Raw genomic sequence first — 19,202 nt, forward strand, 5'->3', positions numbered from 1 at the left:
AGGACATAGTAGCAAATTACATCTTTTCCTGAGGCTTTTTTGATTTTGATCAGTATAGTTGCTACTTCCCATGATATGAAGTGTTCTTCCAGGTCCTCTGCATAGTTGACTGAAGGTAGAGGATGAAGGCATTCTGTATGTCATTCCCGGCTACACAGTCAAACACAACCCTGAAGCAGGAAAACAGTCTGTTGCATGGGATTGTGCAGTAACACATAGGCTTGTTGAGGTTCTCTCTCTCTCATAGCTTTATGGGAATTTGACAGCTAGAACTTCTGGATTCTGGATCCTTCTGCCAGATCATAGCAGTGACTGCTATTCCATCTCAACTTCCTTGATGATGTGGTTATAGCCCAACACAGGAGTTATATGAGCAGTCAATGTATTCCCATTAAGTCCCTTTTTCCCCAGATACAATTTCAGCAAAAATGTCTATAGTGAGTCTTTCTACAGTGAGGTCAAGTCACTGAAGGAGGGTAGCCTCATCATTCCCCAATCCAAGCTGCTGTGCCATGGTGTGGCACCAGCCCTCACCAAAAGCTACTGCTCCTCTGGCTGTTCCATACCCACTGGCTCATGCTTGGAAATTACTGTGGGATTAGCCTATTACCTCTTGTCCTCCCAAACATCTCCATTTGGCTGGATTTTGAGGTGTAATTTCTGGACTGAGAAGTGTCTTCCCTTCAAGATTTTAGGGCAGCAATGGTCTTTTAAGGAAGGACAGTTCTGGAAGAACTGGTACTGATCCTTTTAGGCATATGGTCTTCCTTGGGAATTTCCAGGATGATGCTGGTTATTTTGTGTATGAGTTTTCTTTTTCAAGTCTGGGAAATATACTTTGTTTGAGTTTATGTTTAGCTATGGCAACCTAACACTTTAGCAAAAGTAGTCAATACGTACTCTAAGGGACCACTGAAAGTGAAGCAACACATTAATATCCATAATCATTCATAATGAGCCTACGAAGTAACCATCAGATTTTGATGTACGTGGGAGAAACTGGTGAAAACTGAATTTCATCAGGACATCTCATGACAGAGACAGACAAACCCTCTTTAAATGTTCCAGAGTGATAGCTGTGTTGGTGTGTTTCAGCAAAAACAATGGGTCCTGTGACAACTTAAAGGTTAACCAATATATTTGGCCATAAATTTTCATTAACTGAATGCATCAGACAAAGTGGGTTCCAACCCATGAAAGCTTTTGCCTAAATACATGTTAGTCTTTAGATGCCACAGGACTCCTCTTTAAAATGAAAATGAAGCAAACACGGTACCAGTCACAAATGATGAAGCACATCAAATCTGCACCCTCTTCATTCTTTTGCTGCGGGCCTCATGAGCATTCACCTGCTTACTGAGGCAGCAGTGTGCTAGCAACCAAACTTAGATATGAATTAGTAGTCATTGCTACCTACTTAAGCCATACTCAAAGTAGTACTAGTAGTCACACAAAAAGAGAGCGTATTGGGGGGAATGTCAGTAGATTACACAATGGATTACAGACTAAGACAGTGTCTTAATTAAAACCATAATATTTAGTTTCCAACAAAGAAGATAAAACTAGGGTCCCAGACTCATCTTTTGAAAGTTGAGTGGATTTCCTTTGGGGATGTGGACCAAGAAGTCCCTTAGAGGACTGCTTTGTGAAAAGTGTTCACTCTCAGATAATACGGTGTTTGGGTTTTTAATCAATCATTTTCCTGAGTAAGGTCATTTGAGAGCATAGTGATTCTCTGGTTTCATCAATATAGTTATTATTGGGGCATGTATTGCACTGGACAAGATACATCATGTTACAGGTGTGTGCAGGATCCATAAAGTTTGAAAGATGTGTTGGTGTTCATCCTTGTGGCAGTGAAGATACAGATGCAGGTTTTGTAACTGTTTTTCTGTCAGGGTCTGTTGCCACTCTGAATTGTGTGTTATGGTCTTTAGGGAGCTTGCTTCTGATGCACTTGCAGAGATTAGGTAGTCATTTCAAGGGCAGAATTGGGAAGCCCTGATAAGATCTCCTTCAAAAGATGAGTCTGAGATTTGTAACTTTGTTAGACACTCAAAATCATGGGTTTAAAGACACTGACTGTATGTCTTATTACAACAATCTGAAACTAACCCCCCTTTGTCTTATGACTGCAGAAGTGTTAGCAGGCCACTTCACCTTCAATGGTCCCCTAGAGCATGTGCTAAGTCGTTTATGCTACTATTTTTAACTGATACTGTACCTTTCATAGATCTGAAGAACATCTGTGTGTAGCTTGTAAACTTGTCTCTTACCAACAGAATTTGGTCCCTTAAAAACATAGTACCTCACCCACCTTTTCTCATTTATTTTATCTGAAGGATACTGACCGGCAAAAATACAATAACTACAGCTCAGTAATGGACTTAAAGACAAGAGGACTATTTGAATTAAATATTAAAGAAAAGTTTGGATAAGTCTTCTTGGAAGTCACTGCCATTAACATTGATCATCTGTTTCTTTCAGTACAGGTTGAACACCTCTAGCCCAGAACACTCTTGTCTAACAAACTCCATAATATGGCATGATTTTAGTTAGCTAGATGACCACTTGTCCTGGGCGTGGCCAAATTTCCCATGGTCCCGTACAGTTTGCTTACGGCCACCAGTCCTGGCTCTCTGTGTTATGTGCTGTTATTTAGCTGTAATTTACCCTGAAATGTCTTGTAAGATCCCAGTAAGCAGCGGAAGCATTCGTAACGTGCTAGAAAATATTAACCTCCTGTTGTGTGGAAAATTCTCTCATCCAGCACCAGTCAGGTCCTGCGGGTGCTGGACAAGAGAAGTTCAACCTGTAAATGAAAAACAATACCTACTTATAACATATTAGCCTGAGAACAGATTACTTGGATTTCAAAGTAAAATGCTTGATCAGCAATATTTTCAGGCTGCATGTGTTGTACACAAAAAGGTTGTAAGAAAAAGAGCAAAAATGTTAAATTTCACAGTTCCAGTTGGAATTTAAACAGCCATCAGAAGCTTTGTGGAGATAGTTAAAAAGTGGCACCTACATAATGGAAAGAATGTTCCTTTCTAAACCATCTGAAAGGAACACCAAGACAAACAGAAGACTGAAATTTCTAATAATGAAATATTTCATTCTTGCAATGACTAATACAATCAATAGTCCTGAAGCGAAAACTCTACTATTAACAGTGTTAATGATTTATCTGTTTATAAATAAGAAGTTGGATTGATCTGAGGTTAGCTGAGGTCAACCACTGAACACTGCTAAGGGACAGTACTACTTTCTCTCTCAAACAACAAACTGAATCTTACTAAAAATATATAAATTTAGCATTCTGTTCCTTTACAAATTAAGGGTTCTCAAGCTTTCCACAGTTCTGGACCTCTTTCAGGTAACTGTTTAGTCTTGAATAACCTAAATGCTACCATACTTAATCTACTTGCTTACAAAAAAAAAATTACACAAAAAAGGATAGAAGTGTCACAGAACACTATCGCTGAAAAGTTGCTTACTTTCTCATTTTTACCATATAATTCTACAATAAATTGCAACCCCAGGCTGAGAAACAATGAAATAGTAAAAAGTTGTAGAGGGATAGCCATGTTAATGTGCACCTCTAAAAATAATGAGCCCTGGAGCACCGCAGAGATGGTGCTAGAGGACTCATTTTTACTGATACGGTACAGGTTGCACCTACCTTACCTGGCACCCTCAGGGACCTGACTGGTCCAGGATAAGTGAATTTACTGGATGAAGGAAGGTCCCCTGCCTCCAGCCACTCAGTCTGCTGCATCTCCCTGCTGCTGGTTCCACTTTTGCCCTCACCCTCCCATCTCCAGCACCACGGGCCCCCTTACCTCCTGTCCAGACATTGGGCTGACACCAGGCTGCCAGACATGGAGGATGACTTCAGCCCAGCTGCTCCGCAGGTGCAGCCCACTATGGCTCCGCAGGTGCCGCCGCCGGCTCCAGCTCAAGCCCCAGCCCCACTAGCGCTGGATGAAGATGTGGCCCCATGGGTGCTGGCTCTGTCTGGATTCCACCACAACCAGGCTTCCAATGCAGCCCCAGCCCTATGGAATCCAGCTCCAGCCCTGCCCAGGGCACTAGCTCAATCCCTGGCCCAGCCACCAGAGCTGGTTGTGACCCCCTGCTAGACTCCCAGCGCAGCCATGGCCCAGCAGGCAAAAGGGTCAGCCCTGGAGGCTTGCTCTGATCCCAGCCCCACTGGGAAGGGACATGGCCATGGCCCCACAGACACCAGTGGTGCAGCCCCAATAATGTGGAGGTTGTCTCCAGTTCTGGACTGGCCACAGGAGCTGGCTCTGACCCCAGCTGGACTGGCAGCACATCTGTGGCTCAGCAGGCACCAGGGTCAGTCCCAGCTAGTCTGCTGGTGTGTCCCAAGGACCCCAGAGACAGACTCCATCTGGAGACAAGCTCTGATGTCTCCTCTACCCAGGGTGGCTAGGATCTCCTACCACTGGGCTCCAGCTGGCCCTCCATCTAAGCACCTCCCAACCCAGGTCTCTGGCACAGTAACATCTGTGGTCATGCCGGATGATGGATGTGGCCATACAAGAATATTCCAGTTTTGGGAGGCTGAAACTGTACAGTGTTCCTCAACCTCTTTTAAATAAAGTACCTCCTTTAAAAATATATATAAGCATCCCCAGACTTCTCTCACATACTCGTAAGCATACACATACCACCGGTTGAGAAACATGGTCCTAAATTAATCTGAGGTCTTCAAGTAAGTGCCATTCAACCTTTCCTGATTACTGTACCCTTTTCAGGAGTCAGATTTGTTTTGCATACCTCCAAGTTATACCTCATTTAAAAACTACTTACTTACAAAAACACGCAAAAGTATCACAGAAGACTACTACTGCAAACTTGCTGACCTTCTACCATCTCATCAAATAAATGAATGGGAATAGAAATATTGTACTTACATTTCAGCATAAGGCATATGAAGCAATAGAAGCAAGTCACTGTCTGAATAAACCTTTAGATTGTACTGTCTTTACTAGTGTTTTTATGTAGCCTGTTGTAAAACAAGGCAAATATCTAGATGAGTTCATGTACCGCTTGGAACACCTCATTGTACCCACAAGGGTACACATACCCCTGTTTGAGAAACAGGGATCTACAATGGTCAGAAGTGAAAAATGGATTCTGGCTGCCAAACACACTTGGTAGTCACTGGGGGAGCCACTAGCTCGCATCTACTTCAGCCTCCTTGTGCATAATTTCATCCTCCAGGTTAAGTCCTCCACATACTGCCTCTGTGCTCTTGGTGGTGGTAGTGGGATCATCAATGAGGATAGCATCCAATTCCTTATGGAAAAAGTAGATCTTTGATGAAGCAGCAGAACACTGGTTCACTTCATGGACCTTACGGTAGGTTTGTCTGAGTTCTTCAATCTTTGCTCTGCACTGCAGCATTTCCTGCTCAGATTCCTTTTCACACAAGGATCGAGAAATACGCCTCTAAGTGTCCCAATTCTTACAAGTCACTTAGAGCTGGGACCAAACAGACTCTTCTCCAGACATACCTGGGAAGACTCCATGATATCACTGCATGTGAAGCAACTTGCTGGGGATGGGGTTTCAGGTGCTCAGGCAGCAGAAAATAGGATTTAAATTTTATGGGGCTTCCAAGGGACCAGGTAGCTGGTCAACAGGGTGCAGGGTAGCACAGTTCTAACTACTGACCAGAGCATGAGATTGGGAATTGTGGGCCAGTTTCTCAAGTGGAAAAGAAAATAAGTCCCTCAGAGAGCTGGAAGTTGTCTGACAAAAATAACTGTTTGTGACAGAAGTCGTGTCGCAGTGTGAACATTCAGTAATGTCAACGAAAGGCACTTTTCCTCCATAAAACTTAACTAGTGTCGACAAAGCCTAAAGCTGTGTTCTCACTGGAAATAGAACAACAAAGCTTTTGTGATTCACGGGTGCTTAATCCCACTTCCTGAATGACAAAAGCACTGCTAGGGTAAGTACTAGTGTAATCAGTACTAACATTGTTCTTTCTATTTTTGTACAGAAGAACGATACTAACCATCCTTCTTTCAGCTGTTATGTTGAGGTTCTGAGTGCGTATTTAATTTTCAATTTTTATACATAATTATAGGGCTGCTTACCATCCTCCTATCAGAAGGACATTAGCTGTTCATTCAGATTTTCGCTTATTTTTTGTCAAATAAAAGACAGCTAAAAAAACTCTTTTAAATTAAATTTTGAGCATTATGTGCAGCACAGTATGAAAACACCGCCCTTTCATACTCACTCCCTCAAGACCAGAATGTATGTGTTCTGTCAATATATTCCAAGCCCAAAAGTGTTAAATGGACAAATTAATTTAGGAAATGCTGCCTTAGACAACAAACTCTTTTTCTTCCCCACAAAGCAGACCTTTATATCATCACCCTATGAAGCACAAGCTCCTGTGCGGTGGTTCCTCCTTCTACACTACTTCCTTCGAGTCCCAACTATTGTCACCAACGATCTCAAGGGATATAGTTCATTCTCTCCCCAATCCAGTCTATGTTGTCACTTCTTCAGCTGAGCGAAGATCAAAAGCAACTGACTTTTTTTTCCTCCTCCTAGCTTAAGACCTCTGAAGGATGAGACCCAGACCAGATAATTTCAAGAAGAAAAGGAAAAAGGGCAGAAAGTCATTTACAAAGTGGGGCGAACAGATATATGCAAGTAAGGAGCTGATCAAGAAAAGGAATGCATGGAGGATAAGTTGATATAGAGCACAAAAGAGGTTACATAATGCATTCTATAATAAATCCTACTTCCCCAGATGGTATTACCCACAAAAGCTGATGACCTAATAAGTTTGTTAGTTTCTAAAGTGCTACTCAACTGCTTGTTACCTGAGAGTCAGAGACACTCTCTCCTGGATTTTCAAAGACCCCTGCGTTGGAACCACAGAGGCATAGGGGAGAAAGCTTCCTGATTCCAATGCAGAGACAACAGGAGCCAAACCTGCAGTATGGAGGGGAGCGGAATAGGTAGGGAAATTGGTATTGTTTGGGCAAAGAGACTGGAACAAAGAGCCAGAAAATGGTGGGAACACAAACATGATGAAGAATCCAGGCAGGGAAACTGAAGTGAAGGTAATTAGTGAAGCTGAGGACCATGGATGGGAGAAAGGAAAAGCAAGAGAAGGCAAAAGTGAGGAGATGACTGATGGGATGAGATGCTGGTAGGGAAGAACTAGGATCAGCACAGCAAGAAAATTGTATCTAGCAGGGACAGGGAGGAGTGGAGAGAAGAAAGAAGCAAAGAATGTTGGAAAGTGTTTAGGATGGTGAAAGAGCACAGTGCAGAAAGAACCATGCCATAGCCAGACAACTTGTAGGCGATGTAGATATAACGGTAACGAGTGGGTATGAATTAAGACAGCCTGCAGCTCTCAAGCCTGTAAGACAGTAACTTAGTCAAAGTAAATGGTGTCTCTTTAAGTTACAAACACCAACAGATGTTCAACTACAAGAATGCCACAATACCTAATTTGAACCCTGTTGCATCTAATAAAGTGGGTCTTTGCCTATGAAAGGTTATGCTCCAATACATGTGTTAGTCTAAAAGGTGCCACAGGACTTCTCATTATTTTCACAGTACCTAATTGACTTTCATGCTGGTAAATTTGAGGAAAAAGTCTTAGTGGCCTATGGAAGAAGGGTACCCCAATATTAGTAAATAAAACACAGCATTACCAATATTAGTAGAAAAAACACCAAGGAAAAAAGGACTGAAACCTCCACTGAATATCCAGTGGGTATTGTAGGCGTCACTTTATCTGTGACAAAAGATACTCTGTGGTATGCTCCAGGGAGGCTTCCTGAAACCTGCCAGGCCAAAGTACTACATATAAGGTCATATTATCTACTATAGAGCTCCCCTGCAAAGGATGAGGTGAGTATGTAAGTTATTGCACTGGACATCATGTATCACCTTCATCTACTCCACTCATTTGCAGTTTTTGTGATATTGCTAGTTGTGATAATAAAACTCAAAAACACTTTAAAGATTCAAAAATCTTTCACAGGGTCCTCCACATAGTAATAACTCTGTCTGATCTAGAGGAAGTTGGACTCTGCCAAACCACAGAAAGCTAAACTGTAAACTCCAAATAATAACTAACCAATAGAGCTGACAACTACACTACTACTGTAAAAGAGATTACTATCATGCTGACCAGTATTACCTCATTCGTTGCTTGTATTCTCTTAATATGTCTGTATCAATTTTTCTCCTGTCTTATACACTGGAATCTCCTGAGATAGGGATGGTCTTTTTCTTCTGTGTTTATCTAGCAGCTACCAGAGTGGGTTCCTAGCCCACAATGTAAGTTTTCTGATGCTATAATAGAAATATAAGTAAAAATAAGACTTGGAAGAATGCGCAGAAGAGGAGGGAGTATCCATTAAAGCACATACTCAAGAGCCTAGAATGGAATTCAAGATTCTGAAGTCTGACCATTCATCTGTTGTCAGCAAATATTTGTTAAAAAACAAAATGTACCATTCCTAATAATTATCCACATACAAGAGGTCTCTGCCAGAAATTGCATTAACCTAACTTTCTTTAGTAAAATTAAGTAGTCTCCTTATTCAGTTCCTAACTAAATAACTCTACTTCTCAAACTTTACTGAATCCTTTGTTCTCCCCTTCTGCTTCCACCCATTGGGGCACTAAATTTAGCCATCACTGTATATTATGTTGCCCTGGGGTACGAATAAGCCACCACCTCAGTGACATAAGCTGTAGTGATACAAGCACCTGGGTGGGCAATGCCATATTAGCAGCAATTGTAATTTTTCCTCACAGAGGCTGGAGCAATTAAGTTGACAGAAGAACTCACTCTCACCAGCTTAGAGGATCTGAACTAACTGCAATATAGCAGCTGCTGCAAGCTCTATAGTACAGCCATAGCCTATGATCAGGATATTTGCAGCTGGTCACTAATTATATGTTTCCTATGTTCTGTGTGTTTAACTTAAAACCATGGGATCCAATTTCCAGAAGTGCTGACCACTCACATTGTAACTGAAGATGACGGGATACATATTTTGAACATACAGACTATGTTTAGACTATAGCTAATATTTTGGGATACAAAAGTATCCCAAAATAGCTACTCGGGGTCTTAACACAGTCCTCAAAATAACAATGCTATTTTGAGCATGGTATTCTATTTCCACTACCTCTCCTCATGAGTGGGGTATCTGAAACAGCAAAATAGCACCAAGTTTGAAATAAGTTAACTTGAAATTGCACAAATAATGTAGAATTAGGGAGACAGTCTAGATGTAGTTATAAATTGCTACACAATGCTAACTACTCTGAAAAATTAGGTCCCAGGTGTCTCAAATTGAGCAACCAAAATTACTGGACACTTATGGCTTTAATTTCCTTGTGCCTCAGATCCCCATCTGTAAAATACTTGAATACTCAAAGCAAACACTTTCACATTTATTTAGCAGTTAGGTTCTACTACGATGAACTATACAGAAAAGTCCTTGAGAAGAGTAACAACTGTTACCAGAGCAAGATTTGAGCAATGTACAATAAATAAGATATGATACCATACATACTGAACGACGTGATACTGAACCATGGAAAGAGACCAAAATTTTCAACAGGTGTTCATTATGTCAGAACCACAGATTCTATGCACTGAATGAGGCAAGGATCCTGTGGAAAAAATGGCATGTGGTCATGCAAATGACGATTAGTATAATACATATGCGTAAGAAGAGTGAATGAACACTGCACATACAACCTATATTCTGGTATTTCCTAACCTAGTGTTTGACTTCGTTTTGTGTGTGTAACAACAATTACAAAAAGGTCTAAGGAGTTGCACTCCTACTACAAAGCATGAAAGCATCCAGCTAGTCATCACTGACAGCCTTCCTCCTGACTCGCTATTAAAATTCTCCTCACAAATTTCAATTATCTAGTGAGGCAAGTGGGAAGGAGGTTTGGCCTTTGCAAGGAACTCTTCAAGTCCCAAGATAGTATTATTTCTGGAGCAGCAGTGCCCTTTCTGCCCCCTGCCCTCAAACCATGGCTCAGCTGTGCTAAAAGGAGCCATGTTTGATATCTGCCCCTTCCACCCACCCACTGCAAAGTTTTAGAAGAATAATGGCCAAACTGCAGAGGAGTGAGGAAATCATCAGAAAAGTTCACTGAACCTTTTGGAGTTTGTGTGGTTACATCATTCTGCAGCCATCAGTAAAAGGAGCACACAATTCCCAAACAACAGGTAGGACAAGTTCCCAACAAGCTTCTAGAAGCTCTCTCCTAAGCAGCATAATAGGAGTTCAGACAGGATATATACTGCTTCCTCCATCATGACAAAAGGAAATCCTCTTTCTAAACAGTCCTGAACCAGGGACTGTGGACTCCAATTATTTCATCCATTATGGATCAAGTCTGCAATCCCAGTTAATAAGAACTCAGTAGACATCTTTCCCATCTACCCCTAAATCTCCAAATTGGAGGTCAAAGGAAAATAACGTTAATGAAAAATAGGCCCTAAAGTGAAAGGAAAGTTATCTAAAAGATTCCAGAATTGGGTAATAAAATATTTAGACTCTGAATAGCAGTTTCTAGTTTAGGTGAGAAAGACAATTTTCATTTGGTAGTCGAAAAAAAGAAAATAAGACAACTTCACTTTTACCAAGCCTTCCTTCTCAGGATCATCACCAGACTACAGGAAATGAGGTGGTGAAAATAAAAATGTTTATGAAAAATGGAAGAAACAAGGCCCCTTCCTGCTCCTCACCTAGCTCAACTAGGCCAAGCCAAAGCTGAAAAATCTCCAATGAGAAGCTTCTACAACTTCCAGAGGACGCAGGAGGCAGACAAAAGTAGATGCCCCAAAGAAAAATCTCAATTAAATTTAAGGAATACTGTGTCCCTTACCCACTACCCTGCCTTTGAGGATGCGACTAAGGCTGCACGAGTGCCCAAATAAATCCAAGCATACATAGAGACAGATTACAAATTTCAACACTGTGACAAGTGACAAAATGAAAACTTATTTCACACAAAGATGTATTTATAATCCCGCTGGACGAAGACACTAATACCAGAATATGAAGAGTTCCTGCTCAATGAGCCCAGTGACACAAAAACAGAGTTCTCCTGAAGATGTAACATCAACACAGCAGCCTTTGCACTCATCTTCAATTTTGTGGTTTACTTGGGCCATTTTGATCTGAACAACCTGGGGACAACAAATGGCCAATCATCATCAAATTTTCAAGTCCACTCTAAGCCATTTTTGCTGCACTCTTTTCAGGACCAAAGGTTCCGTGAAGTTACTTCGTTTAACTGCCAGCTCGCTGATCTTCACTATGACAACACAAAGACAACCATGGCACCAGAAAGCTGACTCTCATGCTAGGCCACTCATGACAGAGAGGGCAGAATAGGAGGAGTTAGTTTGGTTAATGTGCACAAAATGACATCCAAAGCCAAAAAGGGAAGAAAACCATACAGCAATACATCTAGCCAAGTAAAAACTACTAGTTTTCCCAAGGCCAAACGAAAAGGTCCCACCTCAACCACTGGAGGTATGGAACTCCAGGCAATCTAAAAATATATCCAGCTTTAAGCATTCTCTAAAATTACAAGTCACTCACTTTCAAGAAGAGTAACTGATCTGTGGAAAGAAGAAGTTGGCATTAGAGATTTTACCCATAAAGTGTTCCTATTCAAGAATCTGGGGACATCTAATTCAAAGTCACTGGTCCTTGGGTGCACATTTACTTTTCAGCATGGTTTGAATTTTAAGACTAGAATCTGCAACTTCCACCACCTGCTTGATGGGGCACGTGATAATGAAGCACCTGATTTAGAATCATGTGAACACCTACTGAGTACAGTATAAAGAGTGCTCTTCACTCAGTCTAAGGCAGTGGCCGCACTAGCAGCTCATTTCGAAATGATTTTCAAAATGAGGGGCAATTTCGAAATGAGCAGAAGAGTGACTACACAGCAATTGCTGTTTTCTAAGTTAATTCTGAAATTAACACATGTTCATTTTGAAATGGTTATTCCACTCCTGTTTTGGGAATAACGCCGCCTTTCGATTTTAATTTCAAAATTAAGTGTGTATAGCTGCTCCCTGGTTGCCATTTCGAAATGAAAAGTCCTCCACAGAGCTGGCCCCTCCCACCAGCAGCCAGAGCTCTATGGCTGTCAGCTGCAGGTGCCTTAAAGCTGCAGGGACATAGAAATCCTGTGCAGGAAGCTGAGAGTGCACTGGCAGCCATAAGAGCACGAGGTGGCCAGACGACTCTCCCTAGCACCCCCAGAATATGACATCCCACTGTGGCCGGACCAATGGCTCGCAGCCAAGACCCCCAGGATCCCCGTGGAGCCAAGGGGTCTGGGTGGCGGGGCTCTGGGCAACCCCCAAAGAGGAGGGGGCTCTCTGGATGGAAGCTGAAGTCCGGGACCTGCTGGCTGTCTGGGGGAGGAGGACATTCTGCTCAGAATGGAGGGGCGGAAGAGAAACGCAGACGTCTTCGCCCGCCTTGCCAGCAACCTTGCCGCAAGGGGCCACCTCCTCCGGACCCCCCCACCAGGTTCACTCCAAAGTGAAGGAGCTGCAGCAGGGCTATGCCTGAGCAAGGGACTCAGGCAGGCAGTCAGGGGCAGCGCCGGCCACCTGCCCCTACTTCAGGGAGCTCCACCAGCTGCTGGGACCCAGGGAGGCTGCACCACTTGAGGAGATCCTGGACATGGCAGAGCCAGAGGGGTAGGGTGAGTAGCCCCAGACAGGACCCCTGATGCCCCCTCCCCCCACAGCAGGCCCCAAAGGACCCACTGGCACCAGGAACAGTGACAGCGGGAGCGAGGGACCACTGTGCATGGCCAAGCCCTCCGAGGGCCCTAACTGGGCTACCTCCATCCAGGCCCTCCCCTGAACCACCCAAGGAACCCTCAGGTAGGACCAGTTGTGGGGTGCCCTGGTCGTGCGGAGGAGGGGGTGGTCCCCGATGCAGCCAGTACAGGCCTGGGCACACGGCCACGGGCCAGGGACCCGGGGACGGCCATCATTGCTGCTGGGTGGGGCCATGGGCTGCCATGAGGGTCAGAAACCCAGGAGGACTGGGGCAACCACTTTAATGGCCCCGCGTTGACAGACCCCACAGAAGACAGGCTGCCCTAGAGCCCCTCACCACAAGCAGGGTGGGATGGCGGTGGCAATAAGGCCACTGGCCCACAGTACCCAGGCTCACGAATGATGGGGCACCACCCTCTTGCCTTGTCTTCACAGCCTCGGCATCTCCCAGCCACCCCAGCCCGCTGGACGTGCCCAGGAACCCCACAGCAGCAGAGGAGGACAAAGGGGGCGACACCTCCCTGGACCGGTTGCTGTGGCGGGAAGAGCTGCCTCCACAGTTAGGCAGATGATCTGGGGGCAGCCCACACGGCTGCATGGCAGGAGCAGAACCACTTGCTGCAGAAATGGCTCTCCATGGAGCAGGAGGCCTGGGAGCGGGAATCTCAACACCCTGACTCAGACCGCTGCCAACCACCTGGCCCAGCTGCCCGCCCCATGGATGGCCTTTCCTACAGCACCCCATCTGCCCCAGCCCCCCCTTCCTCCTCCCTGCCACACCCCCTATGTCCCAGCCTCCCTGTCTTCCCAGCCACCTTCCTCTACCCCAGCCTCCTCCACCCCCCACTTTCCTCAGTTCCTCCCTGATCCCCAGCCCACGCCCCATGCCCCTTGTAGCTCTGCTCCCAGCCTACATGACCCCAGCCGAGTGGCGGGAGTTGGCATGCTGGCTGCGGTCAGGCGAGCCCTACCTGTCTGTGCCCCCCCCCCACACAAGTTCGAGCCCCTAGATACTCCAGTCCAGCCCTGCCTCCCTGTTCCACCTGCCCCATCCTGGCCCTGCCATGGTCCCCGAACCCGAGGCGGTCGCGGCTCCAGGGGCCTTCATGGTTCCCGACCAGCCACTCCAACGAAGGACTGAGGCCCCCTGCCTTTCCATGTATATAGTTCATCCCCGCGTCCCGTAAATAGTCACACGTTCTTTACGTTCCAAACAGCAGATGAATTTATTTAATGGTGTACATGTCCTGCCTTGGGTGGGGATGGCAAGGGTGATGCTGGTGGGGCAGGGATGAGAACCCAGAGGGGGGTTGTGTGGAGTGAGCCGGGCCAGGTCATGGGGGGTCCCCGGAGGGCCTCCTGCATGCGCACCCCCTCCTGGTTCACCTGATGACACGGGACCGCACCTGGCTGCTCATAGTGCGGCATGGCCTCCGCTGCCCAGTGTGCCACAAAGAGCTCCTGCTGCCCCTCCACAAGGTTGGGCGGTGCACAGGAGGCGCCCATGACCATGGGCACGCTGGGGAGGCCTACCTCCAGGCGCATCAGGGCACCTGAAACGTACCTTCAGACAGTCGAATGCCTGCTCCATGGTGTTCCTGGCATGGTTGAGGCGGGCACTGAAGAGGTGCTGGCTCTCACTGGTGTATCCCATGTAGGGGCACATTAGCCAGGTCTGGAGTGGGTAGGCAGCATTGGCAACAATGCCTGGGGGTATGGTCATGTCTCCCACTGGCAGCTCCCGGGGGAGCTGGGGAGGAGTAGGTGCCCTCTGCTATCCTGTGGATAAGCCACAAGTTCCGCAGGATGTGGGCAGCGTGGGCCCTGCCCACCAGCCCATGCAGATATCAGTGAAACATCCTCGGGCATCCACGAGGGCCTGAAGAACAACAGAGTGGTAGCCCTTTCAGTTGATGTACCGTCCCCAGCTGGGTGGTGGGGCCCAGATGGTGATGAGTGTGCTGTCCAATGCACCGATGCAGTTGGGCAATCCCAGATGTTGGAAGCCAGCCATGGCAGCATCCACGTTCCCCAAGGCGGATCAGGCGGTGCAGGAGGATGCTGTTGATGGCAGCCACAACCTGTAGAGTACAGGGCACAGGTGCCCGCGCGTGTGGTCGCATATGGGGGCCCTGCTCCTTGGGACCCACTCTGGGTGCATGGCCACGGGTGCCTTACTTCAAGGGGGACAACCCCGATGGTGGCCTTCCCCACCCTGAATTGGTGGCCGACTGACCTGTTGCTGTCTGGGGTGGCTAGCTTCCACCAAGTGGTGGCCACTCAATTCTCCAGGGGGAGCACAGGCCGTATGTGGATGTCTTGCTGACAGAGTTCTGGTGCCAGCCAATGGCACAGCTCCATGAAGGCGGCCTGGGTCATCTGGAAGTTGCGGACCCACTGGTCATTGTCCCACTCTCCTAGGACAATGTTGTCCACCATTCGCTAGTGGGATACTGCCAGAAGTGACGGTGGAGCTGGAACGGGGGTGCTCTGGATGCACTGTGGAGGAAGCCTGTAGGAAGTTGGCCACATGTTGAGCAGCATGTAGCCTCATATGGCAGGCTGTGAGGATGGCCAATCAGAGTGGCCACGATGTCCAAGGCGTCCCCGTCAGTGACGTGCTACAGGTCCATGGCAGGCAGTGGTGTGATGGCTAACCAAGGCTCTGCTGAGTGCTGGAGGTTGCATGTTGCAAGCAGCCAGGGTTCTCAGCATGTGCACGGGGGAATGTGTTTGGGAGGAGCCCTTTAAGGGGTTGGCTCACCCGTGCTCCATGAAGGGCTTGTCGGCCATTTGACCCTGCCCTTGCCAATTCCTGCCCTGTTATTTCAAAATGAAGCTGTGGCTGTGTAGCTGCTCCATTTCAAAATGACTGGGAGTCTTTTCGATGTTGTGGATCACAATGTTGATCCACATTTTGTGTGTAGTCGCTTCCATGCCACTTATTTCAAAATAACGGATACGGATAAGCCATTTTGAAGTCACACTAGTATGGCCACAGCCTCTGATAGATAGGAATCCACAAGGGAGATCACTCCCTGCAGATCAGGCAGGAAGCCTAAAGCAAAATATACGCCCACTCCCTTATCAGACACTGGAAAGCAACACAGGCCTCTTGCAGCCACTGTTGATAATATTTTCATCTTTTTGAAACTTTAATTCATAATAAAGCCATCCCAGAAAAAAGTATCAAGTCCAAATGATGTTGGGGCAGTTTATTCTATTCTCCATGACTGGTGAGCTTGCCCACTGGCTTACACAGACAAAACAATGGAAAAAACAGATTTCCTAACTGCAGCCAGTTCAGGCTCCCAGAAGGGTTCAACCCCTTTCAGGTAGTGGGGTGGTCTCTTCACCCCACTACACTACCTTATCAATACCAGGATTACAGAGCTTTCCTTATCAAAACAATGACTTAGTAAAGGAATCATCAACTTTTCCAAGGCACAATGCCAAAATTTCACCTTTTAAACTCTATGTACAGTTGGAGTACCGGTGATATTTTTTAAATGGTCTTACTTACACAGCTTCATTAATACATACATTAAGATGCAGAGTTTTGCCACTTCGGTGGTGGTTGGTAGCATTAGCTGGTCTTTTGTTAATCCACAGGCAGCATGGCTTTGAGCAAGCTCCTGGCTACATGCGGGAAGAGGAGCAGGTCTAAGCTCCTGCCCTGCATGTCGATGAAAATCGGCTTGTGCGCCACTCTCAACACCTGTGATGGAGGTTGCCGACCACTGACTTAGTAGAACATATTCACTATGGTTCCACGGAAGAAGAGAGATTTGGGGGCTCTCTTAGACCACAGGTCACTCAACCATTTCACTATGAGACTGAAGGTCCAGATAGAAATACTAAAATCACGATCATATTCTGGCTAACCATCCACTCCTGTTATTGACATGTTTGTCGGAGATCTCCTTTCTCATTCCAGTCTGAGAAGTTTTGGGAAATTTTTACACTTCAGTTTCTATGAACAACCATGTTCAGTGCGAGATTCTCTCAATTGGCTTCAACTTCTTCTTGGCTCTTTGGGAAGATCTGGGCTATGCTAGCAGCTTCTCTGTGAAAGATTGGGATCCATGTCTGTCCCTTTTTTTAAGATGATCTCATCAGATCCTTATAAAAATCTAGCACTACCCAGGACCTGTCTACAAGAGCAGCTCCCTAATTAAACAGCGCAAAAAACCCATCTCTAACCCTCCAGCATCTGGGTGTCATTCCAGATGCCCAGAAGAACAAGATTTCACTTCAGAGAGGAGGAATCTGACTATTTTGTGACTGATTCAGTGGCCCTATACTCACCTGCCACCTCTCTGAACCCTAACCCTACTCCTAGGTATGGTGCTAACTCCATGAGAATCACGCTGCCTTGTGAGTTACATGAGCACTAGGGTGCAAACTGTAAGCCGTCTCCTATAAACCTGTGCAACATGGTGCTACTAGGTTACTTAACACAAACTGCCTTAACTATGAGAAACTTTATGAGTTATTACATCATTATGGGAGACTGATTTTATCATCATCTGCATCTCCTCAACAGTTAAGTTTAAACGAGTGTTTAATAACACAGCACTCCTATCCTTTAACCAGGGTTTGCTTGACCAGTAGACTCTAGACTGAAAAACAAGAAAGCAACTAACTTCCAACACAACAGTAATTACAATTAAAATGAAATTAAACAATGACACCATTCAAATATCTTACCAATGCAGGCCACTGAATTTGTTTGATCTTTGATCCCTGAGTCTGGCTAGGGTCCTTTCTTTTTGCCCAGACCAGCTGGTACTCCACCAAGAAGGCAGCAAAATCTTCATAAACCTTAACCCACTCTCGTTTTTCCCATTCAAGGTCATCAAACTCCACATACACCTGGGAAAATTAGATAAGACAAAGTATTTATTATTTAATATATAAAATGATCACATTTTGTACATTATAATAAAATTATTTACAAAAATTTCGGTATATTATCTGAAATACCTGCTTATACTCAATGAAAATCACCTCACCACACTACTATACCTCTCTCTTAGGTGGAGCTTCTGCCAGTTCAAGAGAGACAGTCCCTGTCCTGCAGTATCCCACCATACGTAGATCTTTCAAATGGTTCAGCCCGGCCATATCTCCTTTGCTAAGAGGAAGGGAGAGAGAAGCCATGCGCAGCAACTACCTAAGAGGGAGCTTCTGGTCAGTGTACTGTCATATCATTTGCCAATTGTTTTCTTACTTTACGTATTCACCACTGGCCATCTGCCTATTACCCAATACCACAAATCCAGATGCCAGACACCCTCTGCCATCTCCTTTAGTCTGTTAGTAAATACCCTCACTTCCCATTCTCTCAAACACCTTTGCCCCTCACCCATCCTCCTTACCCATTTAATTTCTCTGTTCTCTGAAATGCCTACTCCTGCTTCTTCTCACCTATGACCTTTTCATACCTTGCTCCCAGCATGTCCTGGCACTCAAGGAGACCCAGATCCCTTTGTCTGATATTGTCTCTGCACTTGCCCTCCTTTACTGACCATCTCCTTCTCCCATACTTAATGCAGCCTAAAACTGCATTTGTTATTCTATCAACAGCATTGCATTGCTGACTCATATTGATGTAGTAATTCACCACGATTCCCAGATCTTTTTTTTTTTTAAATAGTGCTGTTGCCAAGCCAGCTATCCCCACTTCTGCATTTGGATTTTTCTTCCGTAAGTATAGTACCTTACCTTACATGTGCCTTCATTAAATTCAATTGTGTTGTGTAAACCCTAGTTCTCCAATTTACCCAGATTCTTCTGAAGTTTAGCTCTGTTCTCCTGTGCATGAGTAAACCCCCTCCCTCAGATTTGTGTCATCTGCAAATTTAATCAACACATTTTTCTATTCCTATATCTAGGCGGTTTCTAAAGATGTTAAAACACTGAACCCAGAAAAGATTCCTATGGAACCCCATTTGACATCTCCCCCCTCCAATAATTCAATATATACACTCCTAAGACTAACAAAACTATTTAGTAGGTGTTGAGCTTTCGTGGGACAGACTCACTTCTTCAGATCTGGAAATTATGTTAAAAGTAAACTGACACGACAAGAATTTAACAGAAAAATAGAAAAAGTGATAATTGATAGATCAGCTATGTAGGACAGAAGGAGGGGATTAAAGCAGGAGGGGAAGAGAGGGAAGAAAATTACTTACTGCAAGTGTCTGTTAAGTAAGTTGCCCGAGGTCACTACACCTATCAAAGATGCGGAAACTGTTCTTGTAATACATAAGGTAATTGCTATCTTTATTGACGCCAAGGCATAAAGTGTCTAACTTGAGAGTAAACTCCA

At 45.2% G+C, this 19,202-nt stretch overlaps 1 protein-coding gene across 4 annotated transcripts in view; it reads right to left on the minus strand.

The window, feature by feature from the left end:
• JMJD1C (jumonji domain containing 1C) overlaps nucleotides 1–19,202 on the minus strand; it is a 276,168-nt gene that overhangs the window by 154,936 nt on the left and 102,030 nt on the right. For 3 of the 4 annotated variants that reach the window (XM_075000184.1, XM_075000186.1, XM_075000185.1), the window contains exon 2: nucleotides 17,579–17,743. The exons of the other annotated variant lie outside the window; for it this stretch is intronic. In XM_075000184.1, coding sequence (XP_074856285.1) covers nucleotides 17,579–17,743 — 165 coding nt within the window. The remainder of the gene's footprint in view (nucleotides 1–17,578; nucleotides 17,744–19,202) is intronic. 4 annotated transcript variants of the gene reach the window in all.

Source organism: Carettochelys insculpta, chromosome 7 (genome assembly GCF_033958435.1).
Source record: "Carettochelys insculpta isolate YL-2023 chromosome 7, ASM3395843v1, whole genome shotgun sequence".
In the NCBI taxonomy this organism is placed as follows: Eukaryota; Metazoa; Chordata; order Testudines; family Carettochelyidae; genus Carettochelys; species Carettochelys insculpta.